A 19,331-nucleotide genomic window follows, 5' to 3' on the forward strand; every position below is an offset into this window, starting at 1 on the left:
AGACAAACATCAACTTGCGAGTACCTCCATGTACGAGTCATTCGAGACACAAACTGTGTTTATTTGGTTTTTGGTTGCGCTTTAAGGGGCAAACATAATTTGAGTACGCATCACAAAAGCTGCAGCCGGCGTCCCCAGCGTGCAGCCACAAACGGCCAAATGAAGAACATTTATCCATGAAAATATTGAGAAGTTGCAGAGGCAGTGTTGGACGTGCTTCAGTTGGTTCTGTCTAATCCTGACTCAACAAACTAGACGGTCGAGCATCACCTTTGGTACACCAACATACATGTTGCCTGTTGTCAAATCGGACCTCTCAGGTCCGTCACTCAAATATGTCCGGGTGCAACACAAACAACGATTTCCTAGTTCCTATTGTTACACGACAAAGAAGCAGCTAATAGGAGACACAAACGTCTGCTCTCCAAGGTAAATGCTGACCAATATTATTACATAATTTCATAAAACTGCTGTAGAGGTTCGTAGTACATTTTATCGTAACGTTTTACAAACAATATTTATTATGTTAAAGTTTGTTTTTGTTTGTCTTTTAAAAAGGCATGTGACATGTTAAAATTGTGGTATTTTGGTACGGCCAAGCATGGATTACATTGATTTAAATGAATTTCGATGGGTGGAGCTGATATGAAATATGAGTGTTTCGAGTTACGCGTTCTATCATTCTAACTAATGCATGGGTCTTCAAGAAATTCCAGGAGCGGGGACCCCTACTTACATATCTTGTATAAAATTGTATTTGAAAAAAAAAAAAAACAGACTTTAAAGGCATCTTGTTGTGCATTACTGAGATATTTAAATAATACACTAAATAGCCAGCTTGCAACTAAAGGGCTGATGCAGGGGTCCCCAAACTTTTTGACTCGGGGGCCGCATTGGGTTAAAAAAAATTTGGCCGGGGGCCAGGCTGTATGTATATATATATATATATATATATATATATATATATATATATATATATATATATATATATATACACATTGTCTTTATAATCCGTTTTGTCATTTAACATCAATTAACATTGATGTTCATCAACATTTAACATTGTCACGTTATCGATGAGAAAATTCATTTTTAGACAATATGATTTGCCTGAGCTACTAGAAGACACCAAGAGTAACAAGCGGTAGAAAATGGATTAGAAAGGAAAGATTAAAAAAAAAAAAAAATAATAATAATAACTTGGGACTTCCTGTGGGCCGGATTTTGGATGCTGAGGGGCCGGATCCGGCCCGCGGGCCGTAGTTTGGGGACCCCTGGGCTAATGGCTTGCTGTATTAAATGCTAAGATTACTATAATAATATAGTACAATTATTTATTCATTTTTTAATGTAAAACCTGCAGGGTCCTTGTCAGTGCAATTTGTAAAACAATATTAATGTATATTTAAAGACATGTATATTTGTGGAAAAATTGCATGTGGAATATAAGAAATATATATTAAAAAAACATGTTCAATCAACCAAAAATTTTACGATCGCTCATGTGTAAAGTCAGGGGTCACTGATGTGGGACCATATTTCCTTACGCACAATCTTGTTCTGGTTCTCTACCAAGGTTTTTGATTGGGTGGACAAGTTCCTCCAGATACTGTATAAATATATATATATTTATATATATATACATATATATACTTTATATATTTATATATTTACTTTATATATATACTTTATATATAAATATATAAAGTATTTTATATCACAGCAAAATTATTAACTAGGCTAAAATGTAAATCAGGTTTTAAGTTTCAACTCCACAGTTATATTCATATTTTGTCTGTGTTACACATCTGTTAATGTCCTTCCCAAAGAGCAGCCTCACCAGTGAGGGACAGGTGCACAGGGACGGAGCTGAGGGGTTGGCTAGTGCCGGTTTGGCATATTTTGGGGGTAGGAATGTGGTCCTCTGCCATCAGGTAGATGGAATAATGCCCAGCTGGTGCATTTCCAGTGAACGTCAATGTACATGCATCCTGGAAATAAAGGGGAGGAGGACAATTTGTCAGTTAGGAAAAACAAAACAAAAAAGGTAGTTGACTGAGATAGAGATCACATTTTAACTTTCTCTTTTAAACATTTCCTGAAAGATGAGATATACAGTATGTGCTGTATATATGTTGTAATGTCAAAAAGAGTAAAATCCACTATAGAGTACTTTAGCCTATTATACTTGAAAATCAGTGCATCACTGCAATACAGTGTAATATATACTATAGATATACAGTATATAAAGTTTGCACCTTTATCTAGATTCTCATCAAAATGTCATTAATTGACGCGCACGCCGCCATTCTAAAAGTTTGGTGGAACTAATTCTTGCATTGTTTGCAAAGCCCTAATAACGGTACTGTTTTACTATCATGTCCTCAAGTATGTCATTAGAACAAGAATGCTTCAGATGGTATGTGGTATGTGGTATTAGTACTACTGTATATACCGTATTTTCCGGACCGTAGGGCGCACCAGATAATAAGGCGCACTGACGATGAATATATTTTTCATATATAAGGCGCACCGGATTATAGGGTGCATTAAAACCTCTTGAGGCTTAGTGGCCACATGCATGGACAGCACCTTTTAGCCCTTATTTTCAAAATTGTGTACACTACTGAATTGGAGTCTTATGGCCGCTTATGTGGACGCTTATATTGCCATCTGGTGGTGTCAGAAGAGTATAACATACAATGGAATTTGGAAAAAAAAAGTGTAAAAATAAGAATTAGCATGTAACTAAACATGAAGTACACGTTTGTGTACTTATGGACTAAGTATATCATATAACAGGATGATTCTTAGTTTTTATTCTAAATAGGGTCCAATAATATATAATAATAATAATAATAATAATAATAAGGCCGTAAGACTCTTGAACGCATCATAATTAAATTATCCCCTCAACTTTCCCAAAATGGATTAACTCGCTGGAATAAAAAAGACATTATAACATACATCCCTAAACGTGGACACTTGTGAAAAAGTACAATATATTTATCTGTACAGTAATTTTATTTATTTATTTATATATATTTATTTATTTTATATATGTATATATTTATATATTATTTATATATATTTATTATTTATATATGCACCTTATTGCTTTTTTATCCTGCACTACCATGAGCTTATGTAACGAAATTTCGTTCTTATCTGTGCTGTAAAGTTAAAATTTTAATGACAATAAAAAGAAGGTCTTAGTCTAAGTCTAAGTCTATAAGCCCAAATAGCAAACAGAAATAAAAAAGCATGTAAACAAACAGCTTGGACCTTAAGAGGTTATAGGGGTCAAATTATTATTTTTTTTTTCTAAATGTAAAACACTTCCTTGTGGTCTACATAACATGTAATGGTGGTTCTTCGGTCAAAATGTTGACTGTTTTAATGACATTCAGACTTTACTTAAATCAAGAACGGAGCAGCATCTCCTCATCCGGAAACAACAACAAGGCCGGAAATGTGTCTCGTGAAAAACCGTCCGACCGGAACTCTCTAATATTTAAAGTTCCTTGGGTGAATAATATGAACTCACTACACCGGTATGTTTTAGCACTTTCATGGTGACTTTACTGACAGATATAAGTGAGAACTTTACACTACTTTATATTAGAAATGGCAACAGCGGAGGATGAATGTCCCATAACGAGAAGATAGAGAAAAAGAAGAAGCTTATCAACTACGGCGTCGGTGCGGACGCGGGCAATTTTTCAGGATTTACGCAGATCCCAAATACAGATCAGCAGGTACCAGAAGGTAAGAAAAGTTGCTTTTGCATAATATTGCGAAACAAAAGGCCAGATAATATGTCTTACCTTATACACACACCATAATAATACTACTATGTTGAAGCACAGTACAATCCATCAAGCGGTGCGGCTTCATAACTTACCAAAGTCGTACTAAAACATTTTGATAGATTTTTGAGCGCCGTGTGTAATGTTCTATATTTTCAATGTAACATATAAAATATTGGTGTTGTTTGCTTGAGTCATATTGCCATCATAGTGAAGTCTAAACTTATCTCTTATGTGTGACTGCCATCTACTGGTCACACTTATCATTACACCATGCACCAAATAAAATAGCTTCGAGGTCGGTAAGCAAAACCAGAATTATTCCGTACATTAGGCGCACCGGGTTGTAAGGCGCACTGTCGAGTTTTGAAGGGGAAAAAAAGGATTTTAAGTGCGCCTTATAGTCCGGAAAATATGGTACATGAATCTTGTATGTATGAAAGATTCACGTCACACTTACCTGTTGCAGTTCTATAAAAGAGTGCCAAGAACAGTTGACACACTCCCCTTGCTCTTCCATAGCGAAGCGGCATCGCACCTTGTCTCCATCCAGGTCTCTCACGGACAGGGGGATGTGGTGAGGGCAGTTGGCGTGGGCCCTGTTCCCATAACACAGTTTTGTCATTCTCACACATACTACAAGTAAAGCAGGAATGGCTGAGTTGAGATGTTCACTTTAAGTATGGCAGTGTGAACCATCAGTGGAATAGACATTTACTGAAGTACAAAAAAATTTTCCAGCAGGAAAATGCTTTGACAAGACATAATGTCGTATAAGTGCATTACTTAAGTACAATACTCTATAATTACTTTTTTGGGGTTTAGAGTAGGGTTTGTACGATATACCGGTATTAGTATAGTACCCCGATACTAATGAATAATATTCAGTACTATACTGCCTCTAAAAAGTACCAGCCCCCCATGCCCCCGCACATCCGTCGTCGCCACGTTGTGTGACATTGTTGGTTTTACGAGCAGACGAGCATGTTCGGCAGCGCACTATCACAGAGTACTTACAAGCAGACACAGTGTGTAGACAGAAAAGGGAGAACGGACGCATTTTGGTTTAAAAACTAACAATAAAGGTGAAGCTATAACACTGAAACGCCCTCAGGAAGAGGTGCTTTAAGACATGGCTAGCTAGCTAGCGGCTAAAGTCCAGCCCCAGTCTGCAGTGTTTTAGCTACTTCTAAATCACTAATCCTCGCCTCCGTGGCCACAAATAAAGTAAGTTTCTTACAAGTATCATCCCTGCAGGACGAGGAATAGCTAAACATGCTTCACTACACACCGTAGCTCACCGGCGTCACAATGTAAACAAACGCCATTGGTGGATCTACACCTAACATCCACTGTAATGATACCAAGTACAGAAGCGTATCTAGTCGATACTACTATGATTACATCAATATTTTTTGGCGTCACAAAAAAATGTTTCGTTTAAAAAAAAAAAGGATATTAATGTTTATAAACTCTGTCCCTGGACACATGAGGACTTTGAATATCCATCGAAAACTAATGTAAAGCATCCAAACAACAGAAGAATAAGTGATTATTACATTTTAACAGAAGTGTAGACAGAACATGTTAAAACAGAAAATAAGCAGATATTAACAGTAAATGAACAAGAAGATTAATAATTCATTTTCTACCGCTTGTCCTTAATAATTTTGACAAAATAATAGAATGGAAAATGACACAATATGTTAGCAAACTAAATTAGGAGCCTTTGTTTGTTTACTTACAACTAAAAGACAAGTTGTCTTGTATGTTCACTATTTTATTTAAGGACAAACTTGCAATTACAAAAATATGTTTAATGTACCCTAAGATTTTTTGTTCAAATAAAGCCAATAATGCAATTTTTTGTGGTCCCCTTTATTTAGAAAAGTATCGAAATACATTTTGGTACCGGTACCAAAATATTGGTATCGGGACAACACTAGTTTAGAGTATACAAAATAGCCATTTTTATGAGTGCAACTATTTTTTTACAGGGATCTAAATTCCTTTACCCAAATAAAAAGTCCATTACCTTAGAGGAGGAGGCAGCGCGACATAAGGAGGGTAATTGAGTTTCCCGGAGTTTGCACGTACATGTGGCCCCGCATCCATTGACACATAAAAACTGGTGGTGGAGCTAAAAAGGAAAAGGGGCAGAAATAAAACACTGAAAGCCTGAATAATAAACAATCTAAAATATACATACATACAGTCTTAATCAGTCTAATATTTTCACACAACAATAACCTTTTTTTTTATTTTTTTTATTTTACGAAGCAATTATTTTAGAACATGTGTTCAGGTGTCATACTTTAAAGTGAGGGTTCCATTGTATTTACTAGGGACCACTTGCTGCCACTGGCGGACACACCAACCCGAGCCTGGTTTGGAGCCACTGAAGGGCTCGTAGGCTTTGTAAAGGGTGCAATTGACCCCTTCAGTACACACTCCAGTCAATGGGGGGCACGGATTGGATGCAATGGCGGTGAAATAAGCTCGCACCTGCAACAAAAATCAAAGAGAAGCAAAACGATAAGGGTAGGTATAAGATAAAATGGTGTTTATTAATCCCTTAATAGGGAAATTATGTGGTAGTGGCGCAGATTTTACTTACAGTAACAAAAGTAAAACATCATACAAAAGCAGTGAATAACTAAAAATGAGTAATACATAAGTCATTTTGATGGGCCTGTTACGTGTGTTGGGAACATTGAAGCTAAAAAAGCTAACAAAAAACATACACTGCAAAAACTGAAATCTAAGTAAGATGAAATATCTCAAATAAGGGTGATATTTGCTTATTTTCTGTCTGATAAGATAATTCTTCTCACTAAGCAGATTTTATGTTAGAGTGTTTTACTTGTTTTAAGTGTTTTGGTCCTAAATTTTATCAGTAAGATATTACAGCTTGTTGCTGAGATTTTAAGACCTATATTGAGTAAAACATGCTTGAAACTAGAATATCAACTGTTGCAAAGCTGTGTCATCAACACTCACAAGTATAAAACTACTTTTTTAAAGTAATAATTTCTTATTTCAAGCATGAAAAAAAAAAAATCATGACTTTGACACAATTGTGTCTTATATTAAAACAGATGACAGCCAAATGGACTTTGCTGTTTTATTTTCAATGAAACAATAGAAAATACGTACTCATATAGTAGTACAGTTGTTATTAGTGAGAATATACTTATTTTAAATAGGGTTGTCCGATAATGGCTTTTTTGCCGATATCCGATAGTCCGATATTGTCCAACTCTTAATTACCGATACCGATATCAACCGATACCGATATATACAGTCGTGGAATTAATTAATTATTATTCCTAATTTGGACAACCAGGTATAGTGAAGATAAGGTCCTTTTAAAAAAAAAATTATAAAATAAAATAAGATAAATAAATTAAAAACATTTTCTTGAATAAAAAAAGAAAGCAAAACAATATAAAAACAGTTACATAGAAACTAGTAATTAATGAAAATGAGTGAAATTAATTGTTAAAGGTTAGTGCTATTAGTGGACCAGCAGCACGCACAATCATGTGTGCTTACGGACTGTATCCCTTGCAGACTGTATTGATATATATTGATATATAATGTAGGAACCAGAATATTAATAACAGAAAGAAACAACCCTTTTGTGTGAATGAGTGTAAATGGGGGAGGGAGGTTTTTTGGGTTGGTGCACTAATTGTAAGTGTATCTTGTGTTTTTTATGTTGATTTAATAAAAAAAAATAAAAAATAAAAATAAAGAACCGATACCAATAATACAGACAATTACACTGATAATTTCCGATATTACATTTTAAAGCATTTATCGGACATCTCTAATTTTAAGGTATTTTTGGGTTCATTGAGGTTAGCTAATTTGACTTGTTTTGGAAAGTCTTGACAAGCCAAACTTTGTTGTTCTATTGGCAGATAATTTTGCTTAGTTCAAATAAAATACCCCTCATTGTTGTATTTTTTCTTCTTGTTTTTGAACACTGACTTTTTTCAGTGTAAGCATGCTAATATTAGCATGATGACAGAGGAAAAGGAAAAGTTAGCATACTTCTATGAGGGCACCAAAAATCAAAAACCATGATTTTTAGGTTTATACAGAAACAAATCTACAAAAATACTAGCATAAAACGTTAGTATGCTAACATTAACATGCTACTATAGGAGAAGTTAGCATACTTCTAAGCTGATGCCAAGTATCAAAATCCATGAGTTTTAGGTTTAAGCACGCAATATTAGCTAAAATGTTAGCATGCTAAAATTAGCATGTTATAATAATAACAATTAGCATACTTACAGGATGGCAAAAAGTATCAAAATCCACAAATTTTAAGCTTTAAATGAATCAAATTAGCTAAACTGCTAGCATAGAACATTAGCATGCTAATGGTAACATGATAACATATAGGACAAGTCAGCATACCTCTAAAATGGTGTCAAGTGTTAAAAGCCATGTAATTAGGTGTAAACAAGTACAAATAGTTCATGTGCAAGCATAAAAAGTTAGCCAACTAACTTTAGCATGATGAAAAGTTAGCGTCGGTCTAAAATGGTAATAGGTATCGAAAGCCATGATGAATAAAATTAGCAAAAATGCTAATGTCAACATGCAAAAATAGAAGTTAGCATCCTCCTAAACTGACAGCAAGTTTCAAAATCTATCATTTTTAGGTTTAAACAAACAAAATTAGCTAAAAAGATTGCGTAAAACATTTTAATGCTAACATTATAATAGGAACAGTTAGCATACTTGCAAGAAACCGAAAAGTATCAAAACCCAATATTTTGAATTTTTACATATATTTGTAAGTAAATAAAAAGTAAATAATCTTTGCCACATAGATTGTATTTTCAGTGATGCTGTTGTCTTGTAGGATATTACAAAAAGTATGTCCAAAAACCTTTTGGATTCAGATGTAAAAAAGTGTCTTTTTGGTAATATTGCAAATTTTGGGGGTTAAATCTTTCTAATTACTTATGAGATAATGCCCAAATCTTGAATGATAGGTAATTAGCAGTGTCACACAAGACAAGCATCAATCAAAATAATCAGAAGTACTAAAAAAATGTGTGCTAACTATAGAAAATTGTAACACAACTGGCTGCTCAGTACGATACACAGGTAAGTAATTAGTAATTAATTGCACACTAATAATACTAATATAATTATAGATTTCTGTAGCATATTTATAGTGCCTGTTTTTATCAGATCTCAAAAGGCGACAGGTTACAAAAAATATTCTAAAAAATCTCATTTTGGTAAAAAAAAAAAGAATATATACAAGAATTTTTTTGAAAAAATCCACTAAAAAAACTAAAAGATTTGATACAAGTATTTAGACCCTTTTCAAAGCAGCCAGTTAGATATCATTTGACTATAGTAAGTATATTGTCGGGTACTGCTGTCGGTCTTGAAACCCAAGATGCAGAGATGGCAGGCGTAGCGCAGGAAAAACATGACTTGAATGTCAAAAAACAAATAGTGCAAATGCTCAGTGCACATGTAGGGGAAACAGGCTAGAGGAAACAGGAAACAGGTGACAGGGTAAAATCATCGAGCCCTGACTGGAGGGCGAGGCAGGCATAAATAGTAGCCTGATTGGCAATTGCAACCAGGTGTGCCAGGCTGCCAATCAGGGACAGGTGAGGGAAAAAAATAAAAAATAAAAAAAATATATAACTAAACGAGCGCTCAGAGAGACGTGCTGGAAATGGAACCAAAATAAGAGCGCTGAGAGGAAATAAACACAAACACAGAGGAAAACCCCAAAATAACCAAACTGTCAGTAACAAGCCTGACACAGATACTAACAAATAATGTTTTGCAAAAACCTTTCTGTTAACTCTCCAACTTTATTGTACAGTTCTACATTTCCCTTTATATTTGTGTGACAGTTGAGGTTATACAAAAAGCGGGGTCTCGCACAGGGGGCCAATAATGCAAGAACGGTTACCGACTCGTTCAACAGCATGTTAATCAACTTTTTCTGGTCGCAGAAAGATGAACGAAAAACTGAAGCGAATTAAAGCTGCAAGCAGCGTTGGACGGGACCGACTTTTGCTGGTGTTTACCGCCTTTACCCAATCATCAAGGTATTGTGTGTAGAATTTAGAGGACAGAAATGAATTGATTCCATTTCACATTGTCATTATAGGGTATTGTGTGTAGAATTTTGAGGACAAAAAATAAATAATTCCATTTCACGTTGTCATTATAGAGTATTGTGTGTAGAATTTTGAGGACAAAAATGAATTAATTCCATTTCACATTGTCATTGTCTACTGTTAGTCCTAAGTGTCCCAATACTTTTGCCTAGTGTTAGTCCTAAGTGTCCCAATACTTTTGTCTAGTGTTAGTCCTAAGTGTCCAAATACTTTTGTCTAGTGTTAGTCCTAAGTGTCCCTATACTTTTGCCTAGTGTTAGTCCTAAGTGTCCCAATACTTTTGTCTACTTTTACTCCATAAGTGTCCCAATACTTTTGCCTAGTGTTAGTTCTAAGTGTCCCAATACTTTTGTCTAGTGTTAGTCCTAAGTGTCCCAATACTTTTGTCCAGTGTTAGTCCTAAGTGTCCCAATACTTTTTTTTTCATGTCTCTAAGACGTTCCTACTGAAAGTTACAGGCAGTTTTGTCTGAGTTTTCTTTCTAGGAGCAGTTGTGTCTGTGTTTTCTTCCTAGGGGGCGCTAGAGTGCAATTTAGAGTTTTGGGGTTGTTGTTTTTTTACTAGATCACAATTTTCGCCAGTCCTGATGTGTGTGTCCAGTTTGGTGAGTTTTGAAGCATGTTAAGGGGGTCAAATTACAGCTGAAAGAGGCAAAAGTGTCTGTTTTTACTAAACTTATATTTTGAAGGGAAAATAGCAAACTTCCTGTTGATTTTTGCTGAAAGATGTTAGTGTATGTAATCTAGGTTTAAGTTAGACCTACATAAAGGTTTTTGTTTCATGTCTCTACGACATTTTTACTGGAAGTTACAGGCAGTTTTGTCTGTGTTTTTTCCTAGGGGGCGCTAGAGCGCAATTTTGAGTTTTGGTTTTTTTTTTTTTTTTTATTAGATGGCAATTTTCGCCAGTCCTGATGTGTGTGTCAAATATGGTGAGTTTTGAAGCATGTTAAGTGGGTCAAATTACAGCTCAAAGAGGCGGCGGTATAATCAATCAATCAATCAATCAATGTTTATTTATATAGCCCTAAATCACAAGTGTCTCAAAGGGCTGCACAAGCCACAACGACATCCTCGGTACAAAGCCCACATAAGGGCAAGGAAAAACTCACCCCAGTGGGACGTCGATGTGAATGACTATGAGAAACCTTGGAGAGGACCGCATATGTGGGTAACCCCCCCCTCTAGGGAGACCGAATGCAATGGATGTCGAGTGGGTCTAACATAATATTGTAAGAGTACAGTCCATAGTGGATCCAGCATAACAGTAAGAGTCCAGTCCACAGTGGGGTCAGCAGGAAACCATCCCGAGCGGAGACGGGTCAGCAGCGCAGAGATGTTCCCAACCGATACACAATAAAGAATAATAATAAAGAATAATAAAACCTTACAAATTCAATAGGGTCCTCTGTCCCAAAGGGACATTGTGAATTAGCAGCGTGGAAAAAAAAACTGTTTCCTACCGACTGTCCTCCATCACTCTGCATGGGCTCCACATGGACCGTGAGGCCCAGGGAAGAGGCCTCGCAGGCGGGCACTATGAAGAGCAGAGCCAGGGTCTGCAACACGATTGTCAGCGTGAGTCTGTAAACCATCTCAGCTCCTTATTCACACAGCGATGTTACACCTACAGAACACACAGGGTTAAACATTTGACCAGTTAGAATCTATTGCAGGATAATAGTAAGTAGTACTTGGTTATGGACTCATGTACTTATGTACTCACCTACAACTAACACTCACATCTAAGGAAAAATCTACCCAGCAGGCACAAAACATTAAAACAACGTTGAGAACTTGTTGAATTAGGTCCTGACGTTGAGCAACTCAAACCTAACGTTGGAACAACATGCTTTTTGACTACGTTTAATCAATGTTGAGTTCTGATGTTGATTTGACCTTTGAATTTTGGTCATTTCCCAACCAATGTTTTACAACACAAATCCAACATTTAAATAGAATGCTTTTTGACAACATTTATTCAATGTTGGATTGATTGTGACGTTGATTTGACCATTGAATTTTGGTAATTTCCCAAACAATATTGTACAACACAAATACAATGTTGAAACAACATGCTTTTTGACGACATTTACTTAATGTTAGATTGTGACGTTGATTTGACCATTGAATTTTGGTCATTTCCCAACCAAGATTGTACAACCTAAAAACAACGTTAAAACAACCTTTTTTGTGACAACGTTTATTCAATGTCAGGTTCTGACGTTGATTTGACTATTGAATTTTGGTCATTTCCCAACCAATATTGTACAACCTAAAAACAACGTTAAAACAACCTTTTTTTGACAACGTTTATTCAATGTCAGGTTGTGACTTTGATTTGACCATTGAATTTTGGTCATTTCCCAACCAATATTGCAAAACACAAATACAACGTTGAAACAACATGCTTTTTGACGTTGTTTATTCAATGTCAGGTTGTGACGTTGATTTGACCATTGAATTTTGGTCATCAATTTACAAATACAGCTATTTTGCAACTTTGTTTAGAAGTCAGTTTTGAAAAAACATATTATTGAACCGGTGGCCTCTGAAATTTGATATATCAATAAGTTTAGCGGCCTGCACATTGACAAGAATAGAATAGAACTTTACCCAGCAGGCATAAGACGTTGAAACAATGTTGAAAACTGGTTGAATTAAGTCCTGACGTTGAGCAACTCAAACATAACGTTGGAATAACATGCTTTTTGACGACGTTTAATCAATGTTGGGTTCTGACGCTGATTTGACCATTGAATTGTGGTAATTTCCCAACCAATATTGTACAACACAAATACAACGTTGAAACAACATGCTTTTTGACGTTGTTTATTCAATGTCAGGTTGTGACGTTGATTTGACCATTGAATTTTGGTCATTTCCCAACCAATATTGTACAACACAAAAATAACGTTGAAACAACATGCTTTTTGACGACATTTACTCAATGTTAGATTGTGACGTTGATTTGACCATTGAATTTTGGTAATTTCCCAACCAATATTGTACAACCTAAAAACAACGTTAAAACAACCTTTTTTGTGACAACGTTTATTCAATGTCAGGTTGTGACGTTGATTTGACCATTGAATTTTGGTCATTTCCCAACCAATATCGTACAACACAAATACAACGTTGAAACAACATGCTTTTTGACGCCATTTATTCAATGTCCGGTTGTGACGTTGATTTGACCATTGAATTTTGGTCATTTCCCAACCAATATTGTACAACCTAAAAACAACGTTAAAACAACCTTTTTTGTGACAACGTTTATTCAATGTCAGGTTGTGACGTTGATTTGACTATTGAATTTTGGTCATTTCCCAACCAATATTGTACAACCTAAAAACAACGTTAAAACAACCTTTTTTTGACAACGTTTATTCAATGTCAGGTTGTGACGTTGATTTGACCATTAAATTTTGGTTATTTCCCAACCAATATTGTACAACCTAAAAACAACGTTGAAACAACCTTTTTTTGACAACGTTTATTCAATGTCAGGTTGTGACGTTGATTTGACCATTGAATTTTGGTTATTTCCCAACCAATATTGTACAACCTAAAAACAACGTTGAAACAACCTTTTTTTGTCAACGTTTATTCAATGTCAGGTTGTGACGTTGATTTGACCATTGAATTTTGGTCATTTCCCAACCAATATCGTACAACACAAATACAACGTTGAAACAACATGCTTTTTGACAACATTTATTCAATGTTAGATTGTGACGTTGATTTGACTATTGGAATTTTGGTCATTTCCAAAACAATATTTTACAACCTAAAAACAACGTTAAAACAACTTTTTTTTGATAACGTTTATTCAATGTCAGGTTGTGACGCTGATTTGACCATTGAATTTTGGTCATTTCCCAACCAATATTGTACAACCTAAAAACAACGTTAAAACAACCTTTTTTTTGACTACGTTTATTCAATGTCAGGTTGCGACATTGATTTGACTATTGAATTTTGGTCATTTCCCAAACAATATATTACAACACAAATCCAACATTGAAATAGAATGCTTTTTCTACGACATGTATTCAATGTTAGATTGTGACTTTGATTTGATCATTGAATTTTGGTCATTTCCCAACCAATATTGCAAAACACAAATACAACGTTGAAACAACATGCTTTTTGACGTTGTTTATTCAATGTCAGGTTGTGACGTTGATTTGACCATTGAATATTGGTCATCAATTTATAAATACAGCTATTTTGCAACGTTGTTTAAAAGTCAGTGGCCTCGGAAATTTGATATATCAATAAGTTTAGCGGCCTGCACATTGACAAGAATAGAATAGAACTTTACCCAGCAGGCATAAGACGTTGAAACAATGTTGAAAATTGGTTGAATTAAGTCCTGACGTTGAGCAACTCAAACATAACGTTGGAATAACATGCTTTTTGACAACATTTAATCAATGTTGGCTTCTGATGTTGATTTGACCATTGAATTTTGGTCATTTCCCAACCAACATTCTACAACACAAATACAAACGCTGAAACAACATGCTTTTTGAAGAGATTTACTCAGTCAGGTTGTGATGTTGATTTGACCATTGAACTTTCGTCATTTCCCAACCAATATTGTACAACACAAATACATTGTTGAAACAACATGCTTTTTGTTAACGCTTGTTCAATGTCAGGTTGTGACGTTGATTTGACCATAGAAATTTGGTCGTTTCCCAACCAACAACGTGGCTCCAACGTTGGACACCAATTTTTTTAACATTGTTTAGAAGTCAGTTTTGAAAAAACATATATGTTTAATCAACGTTGTACCAATGTCTTGTGCTTTCTGAGTATGATGTAAAATCCGCGTAAGTTGTGTTACAAGAATGTGGCAGCTTTTCCTTTAAAACGCGCAAGAAATGTATGTTGAAGAACGACAAGATTGTCATTAATGAAGAATGAAAGTTCATACAGTAATGGAAAAAAGTGGTCATTTGACAACATGTGAAATGTATAAGGGTTATTTTATTGAACCGGTGGCCTCGGAAAATTGATACATCAATAAGTTTAGCGGCCTGCACATTGATAAGAATAAAATAGAACTTTACCCAGCAGAAACAAGACATTGAAACAACGTTGAGAACTTGTTGAATTAGGTCCTAACGTTGAAACAACATGCTTTTTGACAACCTTTGATCAATGTTGGGTTCTGACATTGATTGGACCATCGATTGTTTATTTCTCAACCACTATTCTACAACACAAATACAACGTTGAAACAACATGCTTTTTGACAACCTTTGATCAATGTTGGGTTCTGACATTGATTGGACCATTGAATTTTGTTTATTTCTCAGCTAATATTCTACAACACGAATACAACATGCTTTTTGACAACATTTATTCAATGTCAGGTTGTGACGTTGATTTGACTATTGAAATTTGGTCATTTCCCAACCAACAACGTGGGTCCAATGTTAAACACCAACGTTGTCTCAATTTACAAACAACTATTTTGCAAAGTAAGTTTCAAAAGACATATATGTATAATCAACATTGTATCAATGTCCTTCAAACAACAATAAGCACACGTGAGCACATATTACAACACACTAAAACTCGAGACTTGCAAAACCGGGCATCCGGCCCAAAAGCTGCAGCCTTTAGGGCCTTTAGGTCCATCATACCACTGGGGGGTGAATCGGCAAAGGCGTGGTATGGGGGTGGGGTGTATGTGTGCGTATGGGTGTAGTAGTAGTTTGTCCATAAGCCTGGATATTGATCTGATTCCATATTTTAAAAACACAATTTAAAAGATTAATCTAGCTTGAAGACTGAAAAAACAGCATTTGTTGCCTGTCTCGGCTTCTTAAAATAAGACTGAGATATAATCATTAAAATCCCTTAGAAATGTTATATCTTTACTAGTACTGTAAAATTATATATATTTTTTAAATTACATCAATTGCACATATGAATTTGGATTTATCATATATTTTTTAAAAAGACCCCAATATTTGAACACAAATGCAATTTTGTTGTCAGAATGTCGTACATTTTTCCTGTGTTCCTTAGATGCACTACATTTATTTGCTCAAAACCTAATAACAGATTTATATCTTGCAGTCCAGTCAGGCCGTGTTTGGAAGTGAGATCTTTGCACGGATGTATGCATTCACCTGATCACTGACCCGACCACAACCCGTGCCACCTTTTACGGAACCAACCACGGTTAAGGGAAAAGATCATCTACAGCAGGGGTGCTCATTACGTCGATCGCGAGCTACCGGTCGATCGTGGAGGGTGTGTCAGTCGATCACCAGCCAGGCATTAAAAAAATAGTCCTAAAAATGAGCGATCATAAATCTTCACTATGACGTCACTTTCGTCACTTGATTGACATTCACGGCACCCGAGGGTCTTCTGAGATGACGCTGGCTGCTGCCAGCTCATTAAAATTACCGACAGGAAGGCGAGAAACACTTTATTTCAACAGACTCTGGCGCCGTACCTGTCGTCAAAACTCCAAAGACCGACTGCACAGTTGCACAATAAAAGCGCTGCTTCATCCTGCCTGCGCTAACAAAATAAGAGTCTCAGAAAGCTGGCGTGCACAAGCTACGGAGTTTGCCGACAATGTATTTCTTGTGAAGTGTATACAAAGGAGTACGGAAGCTGGATAAATAAGATGCCAAAAACCAACCACTTTCATGTGGTATTGGACAGAAAGGAGGACTTTTTTTCTCCTCCATTCGAAAATGCGGACGTTATCATCACCACTGTCTGATTCCAATCAATGCAAGTCATCAGAATCAGGTAATACACCAACTTATATTCTTGTCTTCATGAAAGAAAGGAATCTATATGTGTTAAACATGCATGTATTATCATTAAACACTTTTAACTTATTAACAATATGTGTTAAACATGCTTGTATTATCTTTAAACACTTTTAACTTATTAACAATATTAACTATATGTGTTAAACATGCTTGTATTATCTTTAAACACCTTTAACTTATTAACAATATTAACTATATGTGTTAAACATGCTTGTATTATCTTTAAACACCTTTAACTTATTAACAATATTAACTATATGTGTTAAACATGGTTGTATTATCATTAAACACCTTTAACTTGTTAACAATATTAACTATATGTGTTAAACATGCTTGTATTATCTTTAAACACCTTTAACTTGTTAACAATATTAACTATATGTGTTAAACATGCTTGTATTATCTTTAAACACCTTTAACTTGTTAACAATATTAACTATGTGTTAAACATGCTTGTATTATCTTTAAACACCTTTAAGTTGTTAACAATAGTAACTATATGTGTTAAACATGCTTGTATTATCTTTAACCACCTTTAAGTTGTTAACAATATTAACTGTGTTAAACATGCTTGTATTATCTTTAAACATCTTTAACTTATTAACAATATTAACTATATGTGTTAAACATGCTTGTATTATCATTAAACACCTTTAACTTATTAACAATATTAACTATATGTGTTAAACATGCTTGTATTATCATTAAACACCTTTAACTTGTTAACAATATTAACTATATGTGTTGAACATGCTTGTATTATCTTTAAACACCTTTAACTTGTTAACAATATTAACTATGTGTTAAACATGCTTGTATTATCTTTAAACACCTTTAAGTTGTTAACAATAGTAACTATATGTGTTAAACATGCTTGTATTATCTTTAACCACCTTTAAGTTGTTAACAATATTAACTATATGTGTTAAACATGCTTGTATTATCTTTAAACATCTTTAACTTATTAACAATATTAACTATATGTGTTAAACATGCTTGTATTATCATTAAACACCTTTAACTTGTTAACAATATTAACTATATGTATTAAACATACTTGTATTTTCATTAAACACCTTTATTAACAATATTAACTATATGTGTTAAACATGCTTGTATTATCATTAAACACCTTTAACTTGTTAACAAAAACATATATTTCATAAATAAGTAAATATAAATTATATATATGAATGTGGTAGATCCCCACGACTTGATCAATTGAAAAGTAGCTCGCCTGCAGAAAAAGTGTGAGCACCCCTGATCTACAGTATTTACAATATTTTTGACTTTTAGTTTTTCTCAACAAAAAACAATGAAGTTAAAATCCACATGTTAGTCGTGTCCTTGTTTGTACCCGGTCCTGTTACACAAGCACTTTACATTACGCCCCCTAACAGTCACTATATATCTGCAGTATATTTCATGTATTTGTGTATTCTATGCTACACACTCACCCCTCTTGCTTTCAGTCCTGAGGTAGGAAATTGTCTTTGATGAAACAAACAAAAAACAAAAAAAAATGAAATGTAAGTTAATTTTGAAAGAGTTTCAACAAGAAAATGGTCCCAATGCGGTGGAATGGCCCTTCAGACGGTCCCGTAGACGTATGGGGGAGCATGTAGGTGTCGGTGGGTTACACCTTGAAGTTTGCTCGGTCACGTGAACCAAATAGTTTGAATGCGTCATCTTAGAAATTCAGGTTTTTGAGTACTTTGGTGGGGAATTTTTGTTGGTCTGTTGAGCAGAGCGAAAAATGCAGGTTTTCCTTTACATGGGGGTTAAGGTTACAGGATCTCTCTTAGCCGTCTGTACCTTAATGGTTTAAAATTGAAAAGTAGAGGTAGATGGATTGATCCAAATATCGATAGATACCAAAGGTAGTATCAGTGTCAGGCGTGGTGAGATCGACATTTTTCAGTTCTCTATTATGTTTTTTGGCATAAATATTTGTAATTGTTGTGTTGTTCATATTGTATAGTGCAGAGGTGTCAAAGTCGTTTTCACTGAGGGCCACATCGCAGTTATGCTTGGCCCCAGAGGGCCGCTTCTAACAGTGAATACTATTATTACACAATTGTTTTATGCATTATATTAGTAGATTTTTTTTTTTTAACTAAAATGTTAAAAAAATATGGTAAGTTGCAATTATTTCACCTCAAAATTTAGTGTATATTACTGTAAATGGAAAAACAGTACTGCTGTTTTTATGGTAAAAAATGGCAGCTTTTTTTTTTTTTACTGTAAATAAAAAAACCTGCAATTGGACAGTAAAAAATTGGCACTTGAGCTGCGAGTTTGTTTTTTCAGTTCGGTTCAGTTTCAGTTCATTTCAAACATGCATATACGATACAATGTAATGCATCACACATTTCCAGTTGTTTCATTACAGCACGTCCGAAAAGGAGTAGGAAGGAGTAGAGCTTATTTATTCCCACCCCTTTTCATACCATAGCAATTGTATCCAATTTCCTTGTTCTCTGTAACAGAACAGTGAACAAATAAATACTAAATTAATAATATACCATAGTAAGC

At 34.9% G+C, this 19,331-nt stretch overlaps 1 protein-coding gene across 3 annotated transcripts in view; it reads right to left on the minus strand.

Moving 5' to 3' along the window:
• LOC133615948 (uncharacterized) overlaps nucleotides 1-19,331 on the minus strand; it is a 50,622-nt gene that overhangs the window by 19,250 nt on the left and 12,041 nt on the right. For all 3 annotated transcript variants that reach the window (XM_072914781.1, XM_072914780.1, XM_061974856.2), the window contains exons 2-6: nucleotides 11,445-11,608; nucleotides 6,124-6,314; nucleotides 5,845-5,949; nucleotides 4,270-4,408; nucleotides 1,841-1,991 (exon numbers count right to left, since the gene is read on the minus strand). In XM_072914781.1, the coding sequence (XP_072770882.1) occupies nucleotides 1,841-1,991; nucleotides 4,270-4,408; nucleotides 5,845-5,949; nucleotides 6,124-6,314; nucleotides 11,445-11,576 (718 nt within the window). In that variant the 5' untranslated portion in view covers nucleotides 11,577-11,608. The remainder of the gene's footprint in view (nucleotides 1-1,840; nucleotides 1,992-4,269; nucleotides 4,409-5,844; nucleotides 5,950-6,123; nucleotides 6,315-11,444; nucleotides 11,609-19,331) is intronic.

Source organism: Nerophis lumbriciformis, linkage group LG15, assembly GCF_033978685.3.
Source record: "Nerophis lumbriciformis linkage group LG15, RoL_Nlum_v2.1, whole genome shotgun sequence".
Classification (NCBI taxonomy): domain Eukaryota; kingdom Metazoa; phylum Chordata; class Actinopteri; order Syngnathiformes; family Syngnathidae; genus Nerophis; species Nerophis lumbriciformis.